At 40.3% G+C, this 19,909-nt stretch overlaps 1 protein-coding gene across 5 annotated transcripts in view; it reads right to left on the reverse strand.

The window, feature by feature from the left end:
- tead1b (TEA domain family member 1b) overlaps positions 1-19,053 on the reverse strand; it is a 44,342-nt gene extending 25,289 nt beyond the window's left edge. For 2 of the 5 annotated variants that reach the window (XM_034574374.1, XM_034574363.1), the window contains exons 1-2: positions 18,149-18,703; positions 4,859-5,111 (exon numbers count right to left, since the gene is read on the reverse strand). In XM_034574374.1, coding sequence (XP_034430265.1) covers positions 4,859-5,006 — 148 coding nt within the window. In that variant the 5' untranslated portion in view covers positions 5,007-5,111; positions 18,149-18,703. The other 3 variants (XM_034574340.1, XM_034574356.1, XM_034574348.1) reach the window with 3 other exon arrangements.
- Positions 19,054-19,909: the final 856 nt, after the last annotated feature.

A 19,909-nucleotide genomic window follows, 5' to 3' on the forward strand; every position in this document is an offset into this window, starting at 1 on the left:
GTCATAAAACCAGGTTAATTTGTGCTTATTGACCCATTCACATCCACCGTGTTTGATCCCTTTCACTATCGAGCTGAAAGAAGTATGAGGCATCTTCATCGCTCCTAGTGATAAAATAACCAGTTCGACACAACCCTACCTTGAACTATACCTCAAAATGGCTTCCTCCCTCCTTCATCATACCTACATCAGGACTATTTACACGTTCTACACTTACTCCTTTTGAGGAAGACATAAAATAATTGGACTTTTTTCACTACCATGTGTGTGAAAACACTGCAGCCTTCCACTGACAATGGCAGGGGAACAAATGACGGATTATTCTGGAGGTGTGTGATGTCTCTCCTGCGATGAAGTTCCTCACACTCCATTCTGAGTGAATGCAGGTGACTCGGGGAGCCTGAGCTGATCCCAGAATTCCTCATTATCTGCCCAGCAGGGAGGATCAGATCCGCTCGCTCTGTCTCAGAGCATGCTCGGCCCGGTGAGACGAGACCCAGAGGAGCACAGTGCTGGGCCATCGGGGGCAAGCCAGGTCTGCTCATTATATCTAACTCATCCTTGGCATCTCTGCAAACCAAGTGCCACTTAGTTCCCACAGGAGGGGACTGGGCTGGATCACTGACGAGATGGCAGAGCAAACAGCAGAATGGTAACAGGAAAAGCTTTACATCCAAAGTAGCATGCAGCCACAGGCCAGCAGTATACCTTTGCAACAGGAATATTACAACAAGTGTGTATTTTAATAATTTCTGGATTGTAAATATTATTTCAGGTTAAATATGAAGAATTTGTAGTGTAATTACTGATATTTCTTTAGAACAAGACTTATAGTCCATCACAAAATGCCATAAGGTGATTATGTCTCCACCTTTATTTGAATAGATGTTAAAGCTCAGGCATCAAATACAACTGGTCGCCTGAGCAAAAACACGAGATGGGAGTGGTATAGGCTAAGAAGAGTAAGTATTTACATATTTATTTGTCAGTAGATGGAATAAAAAGCAGTTTGCTTTTTTATAGCCAGTAACTGCGAAAAATTCACCACTGTCATTTAGCGTGTGGGGCAAGTGCAAATACATAACTCAATGAATAAACATGCAATTTGAGAGAAACGTGTTGTTTCATTTATCAACTCTATTTCTGGAATAAATGAATGCAGCCTAGCACAGCAGGTGAATTATGCAAGTGCAGAATCTCGGGCCTGTGGCTGGGGGCCAGTGCCCTCCATTTCCCTTTACTTTTAAAAATATTCTAAATAACTGTGGGGCCGAGGAGAGTGCCGGGTGATGCAGTCTATGCAGATGTAGTGTCTTCCATTGCAGTCACAATTAGCCTCAGAGAATGGGCACATCGCCAGCCGACGCTGGTCTCAGCGTATCCGAAACACTTCAGGTAAACACAACAATAAGCTAAGAAGCAGAAATTAGAAATTGTTTTGTACCGCAACACAGTTGCTATAGAGACTGTTGCTAATTAACTGCACTCTACCCCAAGATAACAAAGGGCTTAAGGGCACTCAGGGCGGCTCCTCTTGTGATGAGCTCTGTGTATGGAACACTATGCCTTCCCCAGGGTCTCTCAACCACAAAATACCTGCCTCCTTGTATCCAACTTTCATCTCAGATGCCATGAGAGTCTCTGTGTGATGTCAGTGTGTGTCTGTTATAAACCCTATGGACCTGGACCACAGCACCATATCAGCCTCACCGTGGTTAGCTGAACCCTTTTAAAAAGACAGATCACTGGATGTTTTAGACAAATCAATCCCTTGTAACAGCACGGAGGACCATTTCATTGGTATATCTCTGACGGTGTTTAAAGAAGCACGAGTGGAAACCTGGGGCATTCTACAAAGAATTTATCTTTACATGGCAAAGAGAGCATCTTTTGTTCATCGGGGGAAGCCAGGGCTTGGACTCCCCTTTTTCAGACAAGTTCTTTAAATAGAAAAATATATTTGACCTGTTTTTTAAATGATATTTTTAAACTACACATTTGCAGGATAATTGAATAGTATTGATGGAAACTAAAATGCATTGTTTTGTTTGCTACATTATAAATTCCTAACACTGACCAGTGATTTATGATACAATATGTCACACATTGAAACATATGCTGCAGTGACAATGAGGAAGTAGTGACATTTTTCTTTCTTACAGGGACACACATAGGGTTGAATGGGACAGACAAAACCCTTTGTATTGAGCAGAACATGTATGGCTGCCTTTGCATAATACTGCCCTGCAGATAGCAGGCGTGGAGATTTAGTTGCTTATTTTCATACAAAGAGGAACAAGTACGTGAATCCTTTTGCCTCTAAATGTCCAAGTGCCCAATAGTAACATGGGTGAGTGTTTATTCTGAAAATACTGTGTTAAACCCATAACCATGACAACCCATTGAATTGTTCCTGGTCCAACTTTCATATTCGGTAAACAATGTATTTTAGTACTGTACTGTCTCAATGCACTTTCAGAAGGACCCATGGCACCCGCCTGTCTTTGGGAGATTGTCATAGTTCATGGTATGATGGAATGGGCACTGGGATGCAGCACAGTTGCAGGACTGAGCAACAAGCACTGTCCCCACGAAACACACCCATGTTAAGAAAGAGGGCGGAATCCACAATTCTGCCTTAAATCTCAGAAAAACAACAATAACCTCTGTAGCTGCCAATAACTGACAATGTACCTCCAGTCTCTGCCACAATTTCACAACACATAATCATCTGTTGCATATTTCCTGTTTCTACACTTGAAGTTGTGTAAATATCTAGTATTTATCTCAAATCTATCAGGTCTGAATTACTATGACTAGACAGTGGAAGGATTCTGCCACTGGTGAGACAACATGTAACCAGATACGGAACACATCTGGCAGGACGGACGTCTATTCAACCCTACAGTCGTCTCCTCAGCAGATTTGAAGGTGGATTCAACACCGCAAAAACAAAATGTCTGTTCGGGTTTGTTATTAGGGTTTTGAATCTCCCTTGAGTAACAATCATTGTAAAGTGCAGAGTAAGACAAGTTGAAACACAATATTTTTCAGTCTATGACTTATATTTTTTGCCTATAAATCATTTTCATGAGGCAGATTTTAGTGGCTTGACTTTTGTCATTGCATCAATGCCAGTGGTGATAATTATCATCTGCTTATCTAATTTGATAGTAATATTTGAAAGAGAGGCACCTACAACCAACAGCTCATGTTTTACATTTGGCTGCTTGCAGTAAATGTAAATCAACAAGTAGGACTAACTCTTTTTACTTGCTCCATAACTTATCAAAATACATATATTCTTAATGTCAGTGTGACAGAAAGCTGAACATTTGCATGACATTGAGAACGTCCGCTGGGTAATAGTGAGAGCCTCTTACAACTTTAAAAGAGCGAATCTTCATCCTTTAATTTAATGGGGACGGGGGAATCAGAGGAAGCAACAGTAGGGAGGGTCCTGTTGTCTGAGCTCACATCTTTGCACTGGCAGCTGAGGGGTTTCACTGCGACTCCTAGAATTTACATTTTGTTTGGCCGGAGGGGTCACATGACAGCTGCGAGCGAATGCTCTGAGGGGCTTTCTGCCTTCACTTGACACTGACAGGCTGTGAGACGGTCCAACACCGCAGAGAGAAAATATTCCCTCTTTCCATGACATCACCCAGCCAGGAATCGGGGGAAGTGGAGGGAGGAGCGGGGGCACAGCTGGTGGCAGCCGCAGTACCATCTGCTACTGACTAATAGTTCATGCTGCTTTACTTATAAACTTGCACTTCTGTGAACCAGAGTCGTAGCTGTAAGGCCATCATCACAGCACTCATCAGAGATACGAGACTGAAATATAATGTTGAATCACTCGACAGAACCATGTATTGAGTCTTTTTCTAGGAAAATGCATTCATTCACTCTTTTTGCGTAATTATAAAATTAGATTGATATCATGTCTGATGCCAGGTTAAATATGAATCCACCACCTAAGTTGAAAAAAGGGCTGTATATTTGACCAGGTGCCGTTATTTTCCTGGTCACCAAGGAATTACACCTGCAAAACCGCAAATAGATGTTTTTACACTTTAATTTTGTGTATTTATTCAGCATACAAGGTATAAAAAGGTAGTTCTTGAGCCACCGGGTGATGGTTTTATAACCTTTCCCCCCTTTCTTTTTAAATATGGCGTTTAAAAGCAAAACAATCCCTGTCCCTGGCGTTTTAGCTCCGCTTCAGTAATAATCCCCAATCCATACTAACACAACATATATCATCTGATCATTTAGGTATGTACTGTAAACAGGAAGGAGATTGTCTACTCTGCTGTCGGTTGCAAACTTACTGCAAAACAAGAAACAGCAATGGTGAAAAGTAGGAAGAGGGATTTATTTGTTTGGGTCCGACGATGAGGTGGAACTGTGACAGACAGTAAGTGTTTACAACTGTTTGCCTTCACCGCTGATAGTCAGGTCGTGACTGATAAGAACCAACAATCAGGAAACGAATGCAGCCGATTGTGTCATCGTGTCCAAACGTCTCAGTTTTTGCCCGTCCAGACTACAATGCAGCCCTGGATTTTTCTAACTCAAATGGGGCCAACATTGCCATTGCAAAAGAAACAGCAATGATGCGTTTTAAAACTAAACTTAGTAACGGGATGTAGCCAAATGCAGGCTAGATGTTTTCAGTCGCTTTGCTAAGTTCAACTAACCAGCTACTTATACTAGCTTCATATTTAAGGACAGACATGTGAGTGATATTGATTTTCTCATTCTAACTCAAAATGCCAAATTATTCTTCAGTTCTCACCTCTTAGAAAAGTATGAAAAGCAGATAATATTTGGGTTAAAACACATCTGTACTTACCGTACATCTTTCCCTCATCAGAGAGGATGATCTTCCTGCGTCCACACGGAGGATAGATGGCCAGCGCCTCCTGGAAGCTCTGTTCAATGTCAGGGCTCCACACTCCCTCGGCATCATTGTCTACCGGCTTGTCTGCCGAGTCGCTCATCCTCTCCAGGTCCTCGGCAGGGCTCTCGCTGCCGCTCCAGCTGCTGGGATCAATCTTGGCGGTTGGGCTCTCCAAGCTGAAGCTTGGAGCAGACTAGGGAGAGACCTGGAATTCCCAAATAAACAAACACAAGCAAACTGTCACTCTCCACAACAGAACAGTGGACAGAAAGTGCACGCTGTTAGTGGATAGCCAGATGTGGAACAAAAGGAGGCAAACAAAATTGGACATCACCAATAATGTTTTAAAATGGGGGATATGAATATGAAGAAATAGAATATTTTCTCTCATGGACTTTTGGTACTTTCTCCTCAATAAATGAGAGAATACGGGTTTGAAAAAGGTTTAAAAATTAGATGTCAGATTAAATGAACCTGATGCCTGAAAACAATATGCTCCTACACATAAAAGGTCATGGAGAGATTAGCAGTTGGTCAACCATGACTTTTCAATAAAATGTGTTTGGCCTGGAGCCATAAATCTGGGACGGGAAATAAAAGAGAAGCCTTTGACACTGAGGTGCCCTTGAGCAAACACACTTGGTCACAAATGTAAACGCAAGTCACTCTGCAATAGTAAAAGTGAAAGACATCAGAGTACATACAGACATGTTCAAAAGGAGACTGGAGACCTACAGGCATCAACAGTTTACAGACTATGACACGGTCCAAGAACTCAGTCCTCTTCGACCAAACTGCCCAAATAACAGGAGAAAGTCTCACCAGCAGCCACTGACAAGATCAACACACTCAAGGGTAAATCTGCAGCTAATAAACTGAGGACTGTGTCATTACACAATAGGACTTCATGAATGCACAGATGCGACTGAAGCATGTGGGTGGTGAAATGAGATTCAGAAGGGCTGTGGTTGATGTACAGTGTGTGGCCTTCGTGAATGGAAAGCGTTCTGCATACAGTGGCATTAGAGTCCAACACAGGACTTCAAGAGAGTTTTGATTAGATTAGATAAAGAGCAGACATCAGAACGTGCTCCGTAGGTTCTGTGCTGAGCATGGCCAGAGAGAAAAACGCCTCATTAACGATGTAGAGGTTGAGTACAACTTGCACAGTGGAGGTGCACCAGCTTGAGGGCTGGATGAAGCACAAAAAAGGGAATCTGCATAGGTCTTTTTTGGTGTGCACATTCTGGACTGCCCTAAATTTGGGGTACACAGACCCTCATGGACGGATGAGGACATTTCTTCACGCAGACCTTGGTAGATTTAACCAACCCCTCGCAACCACGGAGATACAGAAACTATAGGTTGGACGTTACAAGGTAATACGTGTTATTATGCTATAGAAATATAGAGAATTTATTAGTTTTTCTTAGAACATGCCACTCCCTGATCTGTTTGTCAAATGGGTTATCTCACAAATGCAGATGAGCAGGTGTTGCAACATGAAAAACAAACACAGCTCAAGTAAACAAGGAAAGTCAAAAAAATTCTTAGTTATAGGTTAATAATGGTTGCATAATCATAACAGGAAATGTTCCAGAGAACTCGCTCCTGGGTACAGCAACTGAACACAAAAGGTATGGAAGAAATGCGATACAGACACATCTTCTGGAAGTTCCCAGAGAGGAATACACAATAAAACTAGTGTTATGTTCAGCTTTATGTCTTTTCTTCGACATAAATATAGCTTGAACATGATTGTATATTGGGAAAATGTCAAATGTACTGAAGCTGAATATGTCGAGTGTTCACGCTGGGACTCCAGCTGTTGTTGTTGAGATGCTGAGATGCTGATGTGCTGCTGTCACTGCAAAGGGTAATTTAGCCAAAGATGTAAAGAGACACATCCACTCTTCAAAGTCACTATAACTTTGAGCAACATGCTTCCTGTGTGTATTTTTCATCAGCTCAGGACAAATCACAGATTGGACTGTTAGTAAAAAGCAATCTCAAGAGTTTGTGTCAAACTGTCAGGCTTCTATTGTCTGTACCCTTAACTCACTATTTAAACTACAGTAGCTTGATGTTCTACTTCCTTTACAGAAAAATCCTGGAGGTTTTTCTCTTTTCTTAATCTCTCCTCTCTTTCCAGACAACTGCTTCCTCCCTGAGCAAGATCCCATTCAAGCAGCACAAGCTGTCAGGAAGTGGGAATAGTAGCATATGTTTCTTCCAGCATGTCAGTTCATGAGGGGGAAAGGGGGGGATGGTAGCAAGCTGTTGGGGGAAAAAAAAAACTCCCGGAGAGCAGGGAGCTTTTACTGAATTCCGTTTTTGTGTGCCGACTGCTGACACTGCAGAACGAGCTCACAAACTGATGAGGGAGGGGGAAAAGAAATTCCCATTTCAACCACTAAAAGGCTGGGACTCTTTATAGATGTGCTCCTCTCATCCCAACCAAATGATGAACTGTGCCGGTAATCATTTCCAGCTTACATTTTCATAGCAAGATGAAGAAAATAAAATCCTCATCCTTTTCAAACCCTGAATTACAGAGGTTTCAAGAGGCTCACGTAAAGTAAGATAGATATTTTTGCTAAAGTTGTTTTCAGTATGTTTCCATAAAGCTTTATAATGTCTTATCTACTAAACCATCTTTTAAATGATAAGTCTAGTGCTTTTTAACAAACATTATTTGTAAATCCCTCTAAATCTCTTAAGAGACAAATATCTACTCTCTCTGAATTTCTATAAATGTTGGATGAGCACTGGTTCTGTTTTATTTCTATGGTATGTTAAAGTTGATAAAGTGGGACTAATGTAAGTAGTCCTCAGTGACTTTGTGGCTCTGTCCATTACAGGAAATTGATTCTTACACATTCGGCTCTGTTTCCTTCCTCTGCAGGTGCTTTCCTCCAACACCACAACAGGACAATTATACCACTGTTACAGTAACATGCAATGAACTACATAAACATCAGCTCCACCCACTATCCTCTCTGACAAACATCGATATTAAGGAAAAGCGGCTGCTGCTGAAATGTGTTGCTTACAAAAGTATCTTTAAAGATTAAATGTTGAATTGTTTAGTCAAGAATGATGAAGCGGCTACATCACCATGTCCCAAATCACTCTGCAACAGAAAAAACACCAATACTTCGCTTCTACGGATATTTCTCAGGATGAAACAAATCAGCCAAATACAAATAACACAACAAACCCCACAACACCATATAAAACTGACTTTCAACTTCCTTCCCAGTCTCTTTAAGGAAATGAAAGGAAATGTATCCCCATCACAAAATTTCCCAATTTTCCATCAATAATGAGAGAATGAGTCGTGAGGCAGAGCCACCGTGGCAGACCCCAGGTATTTTACCTTTTCAGATAAGACTGAAGCTTCACTCGTAAATAAAATAGTATAAGTTAAACCTACAAGTCACACAAAGCTTCTGAAAAAAGTGATCGCACAGTCCTGCATCAACTCATCCCTTCATCCAGAACTCGTGACAGGTTTTATGCACATTTACACCAAAACTTCTTTAAAGGTTTTCTGGTTATTTATACTTACTTTAATCTCTTTTTAGTGATCTGAGTAGTGTTTTCAGTGAATTTCCCCTTCATATCTTTAGAAAACTAACAGTATCACTCAATGCAACTTTCATAATTGAAAACTTATGTTACCAAAACTATTTGGGCCACAGATCCTTTGAATAAGCAGCACATGCGCCGCTGCTTGTCATCACTTCAAGAATACACTACACTGACCAAATTAAAACTATATCGTGCACATGTTGTCTTCGGTATAAAACACTGTTAAGATTCCATTGATCTGTAAGACACTGTACTGCACAGAAACTATCACACAAAGTCATTCAGCTCCCCTTCCTTGATGCTACTCTGTCAAAACTACACTGTTGTTTATTGAGTGTTAAACTATACCAACATATTGTGAGATGTGGTAAATGAGAAAAGAAAGTAAGTGTTTGGGGTTACATTTTTCATGCATGTGTATACAATGAGTTTAGAGACGGCAACAGATATCGATTTATAAAACTATGTCTTATCATTCAGTTGTTTTTACCAAACAGTCAAATAATTGAGCATAAAACTAATCCCTGTGTTCAACAGATTTGTTTATTCGAATCCCATGACACCCATCGGATGTCTTTGCCATGTGCAACATGTGAGTAACCGCGCAGAGCTGTCAATGAAGACAGTCTCTTAGTGCCTGAGAATCTGCGGACTAATTATGTCTGTCAAAAGAAGGTATGAATGTCACCCATAGACACACTTGTGGCTCACAGATAATTGCATACTTCTGTCTTTGCAGGGTGTACACCATAGAAATGGTCTTATTTGTGAGGTGCTGGGCGAAGATGGCTCACAATGCAATGAGTGAATGTGGTAGCTAAGCAGAGTAGTAGCTCTGACATGGCATTATGGGAAATTACACTTACCGTGAGATTACATAAATCACTCACCAAGCTGGAATCCAGCTCCTTAAATTAAGAGAACCCATTTCACCCATCAGAAAGAGCAAGGTAATGAAATAGCAGATGAGAGGTCTCAAATGTAATTTTCCACGTGGAGTTCTTTTGTGCCGTTATCTCAGAGGGCGCAATAATGATGCTGTGAATGACTTTTGTGCACCCCATAATGGCCCAGTAGTTAAGGCCACAGTGTGTAAAACTATAATTACCTTGTGATTTCAAAACTCCACATTTTCAGTGTGTTGTAAAGACATATCCTGGCTTTTGCATAATTACAACAGCAATGTCAAAAGTATTCGCTTTTAAGCCACGCGTAACCAGCCATGGAAATTTACAATGAAAGACGTTTCTGAAATTCCATTTAGTTTTTGTCATTAAAACAAATTAATTACCTCGTGAAAACCATGTTTATGGAATGAAGGCTTTGGCAGCAGGTCTCTGAAGACCTTGAGAGTTACAAGGAAAAAAATTCACCAAAAATCTATGGAGATACTTTTTGAGGTTATTTAGAAAGCTTTACCACTCAAGGTGGAGCGGAGGCATGTAGCCACTGTTTAAAAGAAATTAAAATCAACAAAACCTGCACAAGACTTTAATTAAAAAACATTTTTGAAGCACACACTTAACCTCCTGCATTTCATTTAGGAAAAGGAAATGGGCTGGATAGCAGGGGAAATTTAAATTACCGCAGTCATGTCAAAAACATTTCCAAACAGAGGAGTGTGTCACTACAGAAGGCAAGAAATTCAGGACAAACCGATTGATTCTGTGTAAGATTTTCCTTGAGGTTTCATTTATAGTACGGACGAATGCATAAACAAGGTTTTCAATACCAATTTCCAAAGGGTCCACTGGAGAGGCGCGAAAGCGTACTTATGCTGCTTCTTATTATTGGCAGTGGCCTAGTATTTATTTCATGCCTCTTTGAACCAGCAGGCTTATGTGCCATGAATCTGTCTGATATCATCCCACTCAAATCCGAGGCCTGGATCCCACCACCCAGCAACCGTCAGGCCACTGAGGGATCAATCTTTGTTTGCCAGAGAATGGGATTGATTTACAGGTTCTGTCAAAGCAGCCCCTTTTTCTACCTGCCTCAGACCGAGAAACAGGTAGCAACAACATGACCTGGATAACATCAGGCATGTGGGCAGTCCAGAAAAGAGGCATAGCTAAAGGTCTTCCACTTCGAACAACAGAGGGAAAAAATTACTGTAATCTCAGAGACAAAAATCTTTCCTTCTGAGGATACAATTTACCATTCAAACATGAAATGTAATGAAAGCTCGGGGGACATTTGCCTATCAAAAAATTTGCGGTGCATTCCAGACGGCGTTCGCCCGTGTCACAGTGGTGTGGTGTGCGAGCGGAACACATAAAGCTCAGGAAATTAAAGCTGTAAATAAAGGTCCGTCAGATAAAGGATCTCCTGACAGTTATGAGAGCAGAGCAGGCCGAGGGCTGGCCACTGGCTCATTCAGGACGCGTGTGGACGGTCATGAAAAAACAAATCATGGCGATGAGCATGAAGGCCACTATTTGCATTTGGCTCTGCCAATTCACACCGACTTCCATCTCTTTTCTTCTGCATCTCTAGTCATCATTTATCCCCTTGTGTACTTCTTTCTTTCTTGTCTCGTCTCAGTCTTCTTTTCCTCTCCCTTCTTTTTTCTTCACCCTGGCAACTATTTCATACCATGGAATCATCTGCCATGAAACTGCCTCCTGAAAGGTGTTGTATCGACAGGTGTAATTAACAACATCAAATGTGATTTTCTTTTCTTATACTACATACCAGTTACTGTATTTATAATGAGACATTACTTTGGCGATGACTGTGGGTGCATTGAGAATCTATTTATACACAATTATTTGTACAAAATTATCAACAGTAACGTAGGAAAATTCTTCATTAATCTATAGACAGTAAAGACCAAGCCACAGCATGGATCTTGCTAAATTTAAGGTTTTTAATAATGTAACCATTTAGAGAACTGACCATTTTCAAATGAAGAGAGGGAATATTCTTAATGTGTTTTTAGAAATGTGAACACAAAGTGTAATAATTCTCCACTAAAACTATTTATTTTAAGGTTGGTTGCCTTTTCAACCTTTTGGCCATGTACAATTTCTTTCATTATTGTTTGGCAATGAAAGAAGATCAAGTAAGTTATGAAGGAAATAATTAAAAACCTTTGGCTTATTTGTATTAAAGCTGCCATATTTACTATTAAGGAACACGCTCCGCTACACACTGGTATGATCACAAACACACAGGCCAAACTAAGCCAAATTAAAATTCTTCTAACATAACAAATGAAAAGACATTTTACCAAATTTCTCTTTCACCTAATTCAATGAAGAAGAGGTGGGCTCTACGTGTTGGAGCAGGAAACACAGGTGGATACAAAGATCCTGCAAAAGTAACAGAAATGTAATTTGACTTCCCTATTTTCATGACTACTTGTAGGTCATCGCAAAAGAAAGAAAATCAATTTTGAGATGAATCTACAAATTAAACACAAATAATAGTTATCTTGACTGAGTTTTAGAACGAAGGAGAAATAAGGATCCAAGGCCGATATTTTTGCAAGATACTAATTCAGTTGCTTTTAATTTAGACTTGAAACCAAGTCTTTATTTTATTTGTTGTTGAGAAATCCCATGAAAAGACCAAAACCAAAAATGAACTGATTTCACTGACAGGTATTGTCTGTATTTAAAGCCTGATCGATATTTTTCCGCAGTGTAAAAGAATTGAAAGCACACCAGTGAGCCACATCATGGAAATTGACACGTTTTTTATAATTACCTAGATTACTCTGTAGTTTTGAGTCCACATACACCATATTGAGCCTTAATACCCACAACAGCACGAATTCAGATTCATCTGCAGTTGAAAATCATCCAAAACATGATCGAGCCTTTTTTGACAATTCAAAATAAATATATCTGTGACATGTTTTGACTAATTTATGTCAAGGAATGAACGTTTGGGGCTGAGAGCCACAGAGCCACAGGATTTGGTAGTCAAACTATAAGAGGCAGATGAATAAACCTTTGCTTTACTACACAAAGAGCTGCAATCATTTTACTTTTAATCGAATATTAGTGCGTGCTACCATTTTAAACTGAATGTGTTTGGGTTTTTGAGTATTGGTTGGACAAAGTACATCACCTCTGGAATCAAAACATAATCGGTAGATTCATCAAAAATAATTGTTGGTTGCAGCCCAAACTACATATTCCCTAAAAATAAGAAAACTAAAGATGATTATGTAATTATAAAAGAAAAGTGAGTCTATTGAACGGACTAAACTGAGAATTAAAGTTTAAGGTTCAACAATGTGAGCTTTTCACCAACACTTGTAGCTAAAAACTGATTTGTTTTAGCTCAAGCTGTAAAATGTCTGAAGTAGTTGTGAAAAAAAAGTGTTGCAAAATTCTGCCCAAGCAGCCTTCATTTCTTCCCCAACAGAAAGGTCGATAACAAAACAACATTGACACGGTCACAGCGCCGAACCAATGTTCAACAACAACAGTGAACCAGCAGTGAGATGACGAGATAGCTACAAATAGCAAAACATACAAAAAGTATTAAGCCTGTTAGTCATTATATCAAAAGACTGAGAGCAACAGACAAACTTATATGTCAGACATTACAATGACCTAACGTTACCTGAAGCCCCTGGAAGTTCATCCTGACCAATATGGATTTTTGGGGCTTGATGTCGATACAGATAATAAAAAGTGATAAATTTACCACACCGGTATATCAGCTGGCACATACATTTTAAAACATTTGCCAATGATTCCCAACAATAATCAAACATTTATGACAAATAGATGTAATTGAGACTTAATATTTTACAGTTGATCTTTACATTTTACTATAAAAAAAACTACAAATAAAAAAAGAAAACACAACCACCAACAAGTATACAGAACTTGAACTAGGAAATGAAAATATTCTAATAAATGCAAATCTTTTCTGCAGTGTTTATTCTGTATAATAAAGGTTTTCATATAGGCACATATTGATAAACATTAACAGCGATACCAATGTGTCTGTGAAAGGCTCATGTCGGCTGATCACTAAATCTGTCTCTATAAAGGGTCTCCACATATTCCTTGATTATAGATAAATACCTTATTTTAAGCATTTAAGGTTCTTCATGCGCTCCTACAATGTTCAACTGGACAATGCCGCTCTCTGATGCCGTGTCCCAGCTCAGATTCCAAACTTATTTACCGGGCACAGCCTGCATATCAATGTTGGGAGCTCACCCTCAAGTCCGTCTGAATCCAGGGCACCTTCAGGGCAGAGAGAGTCTGCCTGATCTGTGTCAGCCATGATCAAAAACACAACGACCATTGATAAAAGGTCTTGTGGGAATTTATTACAAGCAACGACTGAATACGTTGCCTGAGAGACTGAATAACCCACATTTGTATACAAGCCGCAAATTATACACACTTTCAGTAAATGAAGTGACTGTGAGCCTTTGTTCCACGGGTTTCTTTTCACCAGTGGGGAAGCTGAACACCACGACGGCTCCTATGGCCACCAGAGACAGGAAGTTGTTGAAACCGAGATTTCCTGCTTTCATTGTGGTCAAGAACTCAAAATGTTTATAGTGGTTTCAGAAACTGACTCATGTAATGATTCATGGAGAACATATTGCTTTTCATCTGTGAGCGATCATGAAGCAGCTCATTTATTTGTCTTTGTGTTCAAATAAAAGTAGGAAGAAAAAGTGCATGTCCCAGCGTCCAAACAGCTTCTAAGGCACAGCACGTCAGTAATAAGTGGTTAGGACATTATACAGACAGTATACTGTCTATATGCTCCTTTCTCCAGTGCAAATGGTTGAGACTGCCATATGGTTCACATTAGCAATGTTATATTAATGTGCTATGACTTCAAAGGGTGAGAGAAGCTGAAGGATTTGATGCGTTTATGAAAGCCTGGAAAGGCTCAAACACGACTTGTCCTTATGAATGAAAAAGCCAAAGTCCGCTACTACAGCAGAATGACACTAGACTTAAAAACAAAGCGTCTTTCATGAGTATGCACATGAAGAGAGAGAGAAAAAAAAAATTACAGTGTTGCACCACTAAGTTAGTTGACAAGGCCAAAGTGCATTCGGTAGCTGGCAGTCATTTTATGGCTGCAGCAGTGAAGCAGATTTACTTAGATGACGTCAGTGGCTTTGAGCCAGCTTTTCCTTTTTGGTGGCTCTCTCCACTGGCCTCAGTGGGCCCTGCTCAAACTGCTGAGCAGCAGCACACACTCTGAAATTCCCTTTCTAGATCAGAGTTTACCTCAGGGCACACACAGTCTGGACGCCTGCAGGAGTGTCCTCTTTTAAAAGCGCGCTTTGACCGTGAACAACACTGATGTTTTGATGTGATTCTAGCTCCGCCACATATCACTTCTAATTACACAATTAATGAGCATGTGTCCAGATTCAATTACAGATCACACATTGTTTTTCTACTCTGGAATTTTCAGAACAAAAACAAATAATAATAGTGCGTATTGTCGTTTCAATTAAAATGTGGGACACATAATGTGTTGACATTCCCACGAGGGATTTAACAGGCCCATAAATAGAGAAGATGCTTCGTTACACATACATTTATATTTTCAGTCAGGTAAAGCCTTTATTTCTACCATCAATGTGTCTATTCACACAATGTATGAAATGGATTAATGCCCAAACACTGTAAAAACCTAGAGCTAACAAAGCCTTTAACCCCTGACATCAAACATCTTGTAAATAATCAAATATCTTATAAGTTAAGTGTCAGGTCGCAAGACACATGTCTTCTATACAGTATATGATTTACTCAAAAAATATTAGATGGATTGAACACCCCAAAATAATGTAATTCAAACTAATACCGGTGGAATTTTATAAAACGTAGATAATTTGACCCTTAAAAAATGATCGCATCCCCCTAACACCTGTTGCAGAGAGCACTTCCTACTCGAGACTGCTGCTCTTAATGTGCTATAAATCAAAATACCATTACAGGTTATTCTAAAATTTAAGCTCATGATGTTAATATTCACAATATCAATAACATGACTCAAGGGAGGGTTTGGATTCCTCACTTGGTTTTTTAAAAAGTCATTAACATTATTGAGTGTATCAGTGTGTCGATGTCACTCTAACGGTAGTTAAAAGGTCCAAACTGATACGAGTTACATTTAATGACATCAATATATTCCCAAATGCCAAAAATGAACAGTGTTATATTCTGTCATTATTGTACGCAAAGACAATGTCAAGTTCCGTACCATTACAAGAACAAACCAAAGACTGCAGGAGAAAGTAAATCTTTGCCTTGTAAAAATAATAGATTTTTGCAATGTTTTCATGTAAATCAAAAAATGAACAAATACAGCTTACAAATGGCCAAAACAATATTGAGTATGGACATCCAAGAAAAGTACAGTCTCACTTAACTCCAAGAATTAACACAGTCCACTGTGTCCTTCACAAAAGCACATTATTCTGTCCACACTTCACAACAGATAAACTACACTCTGTAGTCCTGCTCTCAGACCTCAGCAAAGGAACATAAATGAACAAAACCTGAGCCAACAAACCATTAAAGCTATACATCGCCTGTGTTGCCTCTGAAGAACCATATGCACAACAACACAACCCGCTCGCATCCAGATATTTATCGGCATCTACTTAAATGTAGATCACAATCCCATTTTTAAAAAAGCATTTTCAAAGAAAAGCTACATTGGCTCAATACCAATTCTACATGATTTAAAAGTATAGAGTAGTTATAGTACAGGGAAAGACAGACTCCATGTAATCACAGCAGTGAACACGTCTATGTAGTCTCTTACAGAAACTAGTTTGGAAACTCCTACTTGCAGAAGTGAAGTCTCATTGGGTCAAACAAAGACAACATCCTATTCTTGCTCAAATGTTATGCAGGCTTCCGTCCAACAGGTCCACTGGTTGCATAAGCTGAAAACAAAGCATCTATTTCTACTCCTACTTTTTTTCTTCCAAGCAAGGAGATTTACACTGTGACATGTCTGGAGTTACGCCTGACTGCATTCAGACTGTTTCCTGTAAATTATAACAGCCCGTTCACGTTAATTACATGACAACGGGTTTTTTTTTCTCATCTATTTGTTTTCTACAAAGTTACATAAAATGTTTTAACAGCAGGTTAACTGTAAGAATATGCATATTTAACATTGTGAGAGCAGAGAGCTTCTGCACACTCAACATAACCCGCTCATGCTTTCACATGAAAAACACAAGGAGGTAAGAGACTGTAGGTGCTGCAGCAAAAAGCTAAAGTGGATTTTGTTACAGAAACAACAGGTATTGTTTTTCAGCCCAACGCTCAGCTGTGTCCCCTCTGTTGAGATTATTTTAACACAAAGCAGCAACTTTCACAATAATTCATTTTCTTAAGAGGCAATTTTGCTCGAGCAGAAAGAATAGATAGCTGACAAAACATTATAAATCAGGCAATGTGAACATTTTATAAAACTTGGCTTGATAAATGAAGTATATACACACTTTAATTGAATCACAGCAGCATATCTGAGCCATGTAAACAGTGCCCTGGTGACCTGACTGGCCTGTTGGTTCAAAGCAAACCAAATCTGACAATGTAGTGCAACAAATACTGAGGAGGTGGCGGTGAGTAACTGGAGTCTGGCACAAAGAGGAAATCTGTAAGTGTTTGAACAAACTTTTTAAGCTAAATCAACTGTAGCTAATGTGTGCGTTTGGCTTTTTCTCACCCCCTCCCTTTGCATAATAGAAGATGTCATATCCAGGAAGTCCACAATAAGGTATGTGGCTAAAATAATTGAGAGGTGTAAAACTTCAGTGACACACACACGCACACACGCACACGCACACAGGCACACAGGCAGACACGCACACAAACACACACTGCTGGCCCACAGCTGGGGGACTGCAGTTTTAGCTGAGCAGGCATTTCCCAAAGCAGAGGGAGGAAAGGAAAACAATGAAGGAAACCCCAAATAAAAAGCTTCACAAACTCTACAAAGACGCTCTTTACATAAATCAGCAAACTGTCCTTTGAATTAATAGCGTGGTTTGCATTTCCAGCTATTTTAAAAACAAGGGAATAGGAACATTTAATTTAAGCTAGTTTTCATCCTCAACTCAAGGCTCATGTTAAGCCCTTTTAATACCATTTAGCTCCAGAAACTCTACACTTTTACATAAATCAGAAAACTGTCCTTTGAATCAAAGGCAATGTTTCAATTTGCAGCCTTATTTAAAAAAAATAAGGTAATGTCAACCTTTACATTTAAATATAATTTTCCTCCTCAACTTGAGGACCACGTTAAGCCCTTCCAATACTATTTAGCCCAACAAATTCTGCAGTTTACATAAATCGGCAAAATTGTCCTTGGAATTAAAGGCCATGTTTCAATTTGCAGCTATTTTAAAAACAAGGGAACAGCTAACTTCAATATAAGCTACTTCAACTTAAGGGTCATGTCATGGTCTTTTAATAAAACCCTGACAAGCAACACCACAGCAAATAAAAAAATGTGTTTTTGTTTTTGAATAACCTGGAGTGACACAGAGGAGCTTTAATGAAACAATCCTTAGTTATAACCTTTTCCCTCGGGTCCAGTCGGTGTGGTGAGAGTTCACAGTAACAACATGGAGACCGGCGAGAAAAGTAAGAAACAACACCCAACAAAATAATATCTACTTACACCAAACTTCGATGGCGATTTGAGAAATAAAAGGCACCGTCAAAGTGCGCTGAAGCAACAAGTCTCTCCAGGAGGTTTTTTTTCTTCCGAGTTGGGGCGAAAATGCTCCGGTGGAAGCTCCGACAACAACTCCCGGCTGAGCCAACTACGGAGAGGAAAACAGCAACGATTTCAACCTTCATCTTGTCCAAAAAGCTCTTATCGGTGCGGTGTAGGGTTTTTTTGGGGGGGGGCTGCTCCCGGATCCCCCCCAGCGGGATCTTTGACGAGGGTCTGACGGCGGACGAGCGGCTGCCGAGGCTTTTATACAGGGGCGTAGGAGCGGGCTTGTTTTCGGCGGAAAAATGTGAAAAATGTCAAAGATTTGTGTCGCTGCTATGTCAAAGCCGAGAGCTGCAACAGTGTGTGTTAGAAGTGAGCATCCTGTTGCAGCCAGCGGCCATGCATGTGTGTGTCTGTGAGGAAACACACGACCTGACGCTACACGGGAGAAAGAGTGAGCACCGTCATTTTTTCGTCAACACCACAACAGAAGTCTACACTTCGAATACCTGCGACTGCCAACGAAACTTACCTCGTTATTGATATCTCATTTAAAAATGTCCCCTGCTTTAGGTAGTGTGATGTTACTGGGTATTTCTTTTTTTTCTCTTTTTTTTAATACTATGTCAAGTTATTGTGGTGTTTCTGAAGCCAGCCCGGGGAGAGGATTTCAGGGTGAATCGCTTCGCGCACTGACAAGAGATGCGAAGAATGCTCGGAATGAGGCGAGGAATGAAATGAACGCGAGGAAGCGAGTTTGTGCGCCGGGGCGGAGCGAGAGGTGGCGTCATCCCGAGCCCGGCGGCGGCGGCAGGCAGCCCGGGCAGCGGGCGGCGGGAGGCGGCGGGGAGGGACCAGGCGGCTCCGGGAGGGAGGGGAGGCACATCCCGGGGAACGGGCGCCTTCAGGGGCCGGCCACAAAGCTCCGAATTTACAGCTCCAAGGAGGCTCTCGGTATCGATCCGGCGACGCGTATCAACACAGAACCGAGTCCCCTTCTCGTTAACCTGAAGCAGGGGTTCCCAACATGTGGGTCAGGACATCCGAGAGGGTTTCCAGAAATGAAATACAATATTTCAAAAAAGATAATAAGTAGTAGGTGCAGTTTTACATTTAAAGGTCCAGTGTGTAATATTAAGGTGAAATTGATCTATTCACAGAAATTGAATATACAATAATCCTCTGGATGTTTTTTACAAATTGTTGGTTTCTTTACCCTTGAATGGGCCCTTTATATTTAAATACTTTATATTTACATCGGGAGCGGCTCCTCTCTCTAGAGGCCGCCATGTTTGTTACAGTAGCCCAGACTGGACAAACTTAACACCTTTTGAGTTTTTCTGACAACTGAAGGCTACCACAGGTTCTCTTTCATGTCTGGAAGGGGGGGGGATTCAGCTGCAACGGGCAACTCACCACTAGATGTCACTTTATCTTACATACTGAACCTTTAAAGTAGAATTGTACACTCACTCAGCATCATAATTCGATTCAGTTTTAGCATCACATCACAATATACATTATCTCAAGGCACTTTACGTAGTCAGGTCAAGACCTTAAAGGGATTGTTCACCCAAAAATGGAAATTATGATGGAGGGGTGGGTGAAGTCCACAAAACACTTTTGGCATTTCAGGGGTAAACTTTGTTGCAGCAGAATCCAATACAATTGAAGTAACTGGTGGAGAGATTTTTAAGATGCGAAGACACAAAATACAAC

This window comes from Hippoglossus hippoglossus, chromosome 3 (assembly GCF_009819705.1).
Source record: "Hippoglossus hippoglossus isolate fHipHip1 chromosome 3, fHipHip1.pri, whole genome shotgun sequence".
Taxonomy (NCBI): domain Eukaryota; kingdom Metazoa; phylum Chordata; class Actinopteri; order Pleuronectiformes; family Pleuronectidae; genus Hippoglossus; species Hippoglossus hippoglossus.